At 42.2% G+C, this 6,640-nt stretch overlaps 1 protein-coding gene across 1 annotated transcript in view; it reads left to right on the top strand.

The window, feature by feature from the left end:
• Positions 1 to 6,640, top strand: part of celf6 (CUGBP Elav-like family member 6) — an 818,340-nt gene that overhangs the window by 785,787 nt on the left and 25,913 nt on the right. The window contains exon 13 of the mRNA XM_048617113.1: positions 2,890 to 3,039. Within this exon, the coding sequence (XP_048473070.1) occupies positions 2,890 to 3,017 (128 nt within the window). The 3' untranslated portion in view covers positions 3,018 to 3,039. The remainder of the gene's footprint in view (positions 1 to 2,889; positions 3,040 to 6,640) is intronic.

Genomic DNA, 6,640 nt, shown 5'->3' with positions numbered 1-6,640 from the left:
GCTGTGTTCATCCAGCTCTATACCTTGTCATCTCAGCTAATGTATTTGCATTGGTCATTGCCAGGATTGCAAACCTCTGCTCAAAAAGCTTGAATTCCCAACCCAAGGCTTCATTCATCTCAATAGCTGGGTTTTTACTAAAACCCAGTTGTGTCAATTGACAGAAGAGTTGAAGATATCCTCTGTATCTCAGGTGTAAGGACAGGAGGGAAATTAACAACTCAGAGACACACTAACCACACATCATCATTGGGCCACACAGAACCATGCTGGCAAATTCCACACAGAAGTTTGGGTGATGTCGCATCACAGTGACCCAATGTGAAGAAGGATGGAAGATAACTAGAGTATAAATATTGATTAAACAACATTTACAGCATAGAAACAGGCCATTCAGCCCATCTGTTTTTCCCCATAGCAGTCTCCTACCACTCTAGATAATCTTTATCAGCATAACCTTCTATCCCTTTCTCTCTTGTGGACTTAGCCAACCTCACCTCAAGAGCATCAGTACTATTTGCCCCTTCTATTCCCTGCAGTAGCAAATTCCACAAGAGCATCAAAATAAAAACAAAGAACTGTGGATGCAGGAGATCTGAAACAAAAACAAAGTACTGGAGAAACTCAGCAGGTCTGGCAGCATCTGGAGAGTGAAAAGTCCTCCACGGATGCTATCTGATATGCTGAGTTTCTGCATATATTCCAAAAAAAATAATCCACTGGTTGATGAAATTCTTTACTGGATTTATTTTTGCCTATTTTGTGTTTATGAGCCCTAGTTTTGAATCAACCCCAACAAGTGGAAACATCTGTTTTGACCCTAACAAACCCCCTCATCATTTTATAGATGTCTATCGCCTTAGTCTTTTCTGTTTTATGGACAAAAATGCACTAGCCTATTTAACCCTCATGATAGGTATGAACACTTAGTTCTGTTGTCATCCTTGTAAATCTTTTTTTTGTACCTTTTCTAGTAGACTCTTTGCGTGACGGAGGCCAGAATTGTGCTTCGTAACCTCAAGAGTAATCCACCCAATGGTCTATACAATTAAAGCAGAGTTTTGCTGATTTTCAATACAATTCCTCTAATACAATGACAGAACAAGGATAAAATAGCTGTTATATAAAAGCAATCCTTCCATTGTGTGTATGAAAATCTCACAGATGCATGTCACGCTCGCATTGGTTCAATTATCAAATTCAATACATCGCCACTGAGTAACTAGAGAATCTGACAATGCACTAGTGTACTTTGAAGAATAAGAATTTTGGGAAAAACAAAGAGAAAGAAAGACAATTATCCTATTCTGCACCTTATAATTTGGCTTCTCCTGTGTGGTGAAGAGCCAGGGACATGTAAGTATCTTCTGATCTAGGGAACTAAGAGAACACAAAATCATTCCCTTCTGTTTCTGCAGGATGGTGCTGTTGTGTACCATTGAAGGATAGATTACTTACTTACCTCTCCCTGCAACCTAACTCCCCTGAGAAACAGCAATTAGTATCTAACTGAGGTTATGGCTTTCTGCCCCTGGAAGAAGAGATGGTGATGTAGTGACAATGTCATTGGACTAGTAAAGCCAGAGTCACTGGTTAAAGGTTTAGGGACATATGTTCAAATCCAACCACAGCAACTGATAGAGTTGAAATTCCAAGTAAAAAAAACCAAAAGAACTGTAGATGTTGTAAATCACAAACAAAAATAGACATTGCTGGAAAAGCTCAGCAGGTCTGGCAGCATCTGTGGAGAGAAATCAGAGTTAACATTTCAGGTCGAGTGACCCTTCCTCAGAAGCTGCAAAAAGTTAACTCTGATTTCTCGCCACAGGTGCTGCCAGACCTGCTGAGCTTTTCCAGCAATGTCTACTTTTTGTTTCTGAGTTTAAATTCAATTCAACAATAATCTGGATTTGAGAGCCAGTTTCAGTAGTAGTGACCATTTAGACTGTTTTCTTTAAACTTTTCTGGGATGTGGGTGTTGCTAATTCTATTGAGCTGAGTATCTTGCTCAGAGGGTGGTTAGAAGGCAACTGTATTACTGAGAGCCTGGAGTCATATGTCAGCCAAACCAGGGAGGGACAGTAGAATTCCTTCCTTAAAGGGGCATCAGTGAACCAAATGGATCTTTATCAGCGAGACAAGTCTTATATTCACGGTTTACTAATTGAATTCAAATTTCACTTAGCTGCCATGCTGGGATTTGAACCCATGTTCCATTAGACTGTTAACCTAGCCTTTGGATTGCTAGTGCAATGATATCCCCACTATCTCCCCATAGCTTATTGTAATTGCCTTAAAAACTCATCTGGTCCAGTAATGTCCTTTAGTGAATGAAATCTGCTCTCCTTACCTGTGACCAGACCCACATTGATGTCGTTGACTCTTAACTGCCCTCTGAAGTGGTTGAGCAAGCCATTCAGTTCAGGGGCAATGAGGAGCAGTCAACAAATGCCAGCTTTGCCAGTGAAGCCCACACTCCATGAAAAAACAACGAAAAGCAGAGGTCAGTGGAGCCTTAAAAGGCCCAGCCCTTATAGACAGAACTATGCCTGAGCAGCTTCCCTCAAGGCATCCAATAGGAGAAGAAGGTTCCTTTGTGTGGTTACACATACCATCTTAAGTGGCGTAAAGCTACTTTGATTAGCAAATGATATGCCCTCTGATGTTGCGTGAGCAACGTAATGAGAGACACACAAACCCAAGTGGACAAGAAGGTCACAGTTGGTGGGTCATGAGGAGCAGGACAAAAACAAAACAAAAGAGGTCAGATCTTTACATTGAGGATGTGATTGACGTTTGTATCTGAAACCCTGGCCATGTCTCAGGGAGCTCAGAACTCGGCCATAAGTAGATTTCACCATTCTGAAATGTATCTTTTGCTGTTTCCAGGGTTTGTGAGTTTTGACAATCCTACCAGTGCTCAGGCTGCCATTCAGGCAATGAACGGCTTTCAGATTGGGATGAAGAGGCTAAAAGTACAACTGAAACGACCAAAAGACGCTAACCGACCATACTGACCTTCCCACCGCTCCTAAACAGGTAGACATCCCAGCACTGTGTGAGCATTGAACAGCTTGCTGTCAACATGTCACCACACAGCGCTGCAGTCAAAAGAATATTACCACAAGTTACTCACTCCAGCCATACAGTAATGTGAATGTCAGAGTATCACTTGCTTTACAAAACCAAAAATGATCTGGTCATAGTTAAAACAATTAGAAAAGTGTACTTGTTGCATTTTAAGCACGTTGGGATTCAGCCAAAACTAAAAGGGTTGCCCTTTGAACGTGAAAGATGAGTCAATTTTGCAATGTGTCTTAATTAGTAAGTCAGGAATAGTGAATGGGATTGATACTTGTGCAGTACCAGGGAGCTTTAAGACTGAATATGTCTTTGTGAAGTGATCAGTCAAGATTTATTGCCAAGCATTTGTCCTCCATCCTGTGTTGCTCCTCCATCAACACACCAACCTCCTTCCCACTGACAAGGTAGGAACAGGTTACAACAGGTTTCCCTGTCCCATTGTCAACTCACTATTGCCACCTCCTTTGGCCAGAGATGATTGGGTGGTTTCGCCTGTGCACGCACTCACGTCAAGGATCTCTGAATGTTTCTGCCCATCCTCAAAACCGTTGGCTCGGTAACAGAGGAAATTGTAATTGAGGCATTTACATTCTTCAGAATTCTCAAGGAACACAAGTCCCTTTGCTTTTCTCGAAACAAATTGACTTTCAGTCCTCGTGAAGTAAAGAGCTTGAAAAATTATCTCTCTCTGTAAGATTTTTTAATTTTTAAAGAAATTATTGCGTGAGAGAATATTTTTGACTCTGTGTACATGGGCTTTCGTGTGTTTTGAAAAATTATATGTCTAAGATTTTTACATTTTTAAAGAAACAAGTATAGACAATAGGTGCAAGAGTAGGCCATTTGGCCCATTGAGTCTGCACCACTATTCAACATGATCATAGCTGATCATTCAGTCTCAGTATCCCATTCCCACTTTCTCTCCATACCCCTTGATCCCTTTAGCCACAAGAGCCACATCAATCTCCCTCTTGAATATGTTTAATCAACTGGCCCTAACAGTTTCCTGTGGGAGAGAATTCCACAGGTTCACAAGTCTGCGAGTGAAGAATAAATGGCTTACCCCTTATTCTTACACTGCGTGTATTATTGTGTGCATGAGTGTATTTGTGTCGATGTACGTGGGTCATTGTGCATGGGAGTATTTGTGTGGAGGTGTATGTGGATTTTTGTGTGAGTATTTGTGTAGGTGTGTTGTGTGTGCGTGTGGTGTGTGTTGTGTGAGAGAGAGTATTGTGTGAGACTGTATGTACCTGTGGCAGCATTGGAGCAGAATTTAATACTAGTGATCAGGGGTATCGATGTCCTCCAACAAAAGCTCAGCACCCCACTGCCTAATACCCGAGAAAACTAATTCTCTAACTAGCACTGGGAACTCCACTGCCGATGTTTGCTCCCCCCAGTTATATGTGAGGTGAGGGTCAATTAGCAACCGATGCCTCTCCATTAACCCCAGGAACAATGGTTACTGTAGGCAATACTCTTGGCTCATCACCAGTGACCAATGTCGGATCCATGGTGAAAAGTAAGTAAGCAAGAGATGCAGGGTGGTGTAGCTAATGAAGAGATAAATCAGAGGAAAGGGTAGCAGGGTCAGGGACTCTGATTGGAGTCTCCAGTCTTCCTGATGCCAACTGGCTCAATCATATACTGAGTGCCCTTGAATGATGGTTGAATAGCAGTAGCAGTCAGAGGAGACCGTTCAGTGGGCATTAATTAGTGTCCAGGCAGGAAGGCAATCCATTAGTCTTTCTGGGTGCTTGTGGCACACTGGTAGTGTTCCTACCTCTGAGCTAGGAGGTCTGGGTCTAAGTCCCACCTACTCTTGAGGTGTGTCATAACTTCCCTGAACAGGTTGGTTAGAAATATCTCCACTGGCCTTGCTTGCCCAGACTTAATCGGAGGGAGAGACAGCAGTGAATCCCCATTCTGTACCCTCCCACCTGATGAAATGGTCTCGCTCCTTTGAATCTCTCAGAAGGACATTAAATTCTGCCCGAGGAGTGTATGTGCCTGTGTTATCTCGAGGCAGAGCTGGCTGTATAGGTGAATGGACAGTGACTGGCGCTACTTCCCCAATACTGTTTGTTCCTGCCAGGCATCAAGAGGTGTCCTGAATGCCCCAGGGAATTGAAACCATGCTCTCCAATAGTAGCAAAGAATATATTGCATGTGAAATGACACTTGTGGGTTATTTACATTTTATTTAAGACTCTTTTTTCTTTTGAACAGAAAGACCAAGGCCAGGGATAGTTTTTATTCGTTCATGGGGTGCGGGTGTCAGTACTGTAGCTCGGCCCGCATTTATTGCCCGTCCCTAGTTGCCCTTGAGAAGGTGGTGGTGAGCTGCCTTCCCGTACTGCTGCAGGCTATTTGCTGTGGATAGGCTCACAATACTGTTAGGGGGGAATTCCAGGGTTTTGACCCAGCAACACTAAAGGAAAAGCAATAATATTTTCAAGTCAGAATGATGCGCAGTTTGGAGGGCAAACTGCAGGTGGTGATGTTTGACTGTATCTGCTGCCCTTGTCCTCCTCGAAGGTAGTGGTTGTGGGTTTGAAGATGCTGTCTAAGGGGTGATTTTCTGCAGTGCATCTTGTACACAGTGCTGCTACTGAGCATCGATGATGGAGGGAGTGGATGCTTGTGAATGTGGTGCCAATCAAGTGGACTGCTTTGTCGTGGACGGTATGTGGTGAATTAGAATTAAAATGGAAGGAAAATAATTAACCAGACAGCATAGATGTAAGTCAATTACCATTTTTCAATGATACACTCACTTCCAAATTTCATATAAAGCTAAGACTTGATACCACTTATATCAGATAGCAAACTTTAATTCAATCAAGGGAGCAGAAAAAATAGGTTAGAATGTTCCATCCATCCATGTTCGGTCAAGTTGCACCAATGGCAACTGCTAGAATTTATTTTAATTAATAAGATCTGCAATTGAAAGTGATGGTCATCGTCGATAGTTGCAAAAACACTTCTGGTTGAGTAATATACCCTTCTGGGTAAGGAAATCTGCTGTCCTTACCCCTAAACTGCTACGTACCACTCCAGATCTATAGCAATGGGTTGACTGTGAGTTATCCTCTAAAATGGCTTGGGGTGGGCAACAAACACTGGCTTTGCCAGTGATGTTCCCATTCCATGAATGAATAAAGAAAACCACAAAACTCAGATGCTGCAGTGCCTTTGCTGGCAGGGGCTGAGAAGGTATAGCGTGACAAGTTTTAAGTAGGAAATTATAAACCTGGATGTTGGAAATTGTAGTGGAGAAAGAAGTGTGAATTTGATCTCTGCTAATTGACAGTTTGTCAAATCTGTCATTTTTGATATAAATGGCTAGTCATTGGACTTTGAAAGTTCATTTTAGTGCATTAATGCAAACTTTAGTAATGTCTCACAGCATGGTTTCAAAATTTATCTGGGCCTGGCTCGGGTTTCTCTGTCTTATTGACATCAGTGCCTAGATGTGTGTTGTAAAGATATTTCCCGATTATCAGAAACATGCAAGACTTCAAATGATTATTTATATTTTTGGAACTGTCAC

This window comes from Rhincodon typus, chromosome 36, assembly GCF_021869965.1.
Source record: "Rhincodon typus isolate 14 chromosome 36, sRhiTyp1.1, whole genome shotgun sequence".
NCBI classification, from domain to species: domain Eukaryota; kingdom Metazoa; phylum Chordata; class Chondrichthyes; order Orectolobiformes; family Rhincodontidae; genus Rhincodon; species Rhincodon typus.
Note: the sequence above shows the minus strand (reverse complement) of the source record. Positions and strands in the feature narration are given on the sequence as shown.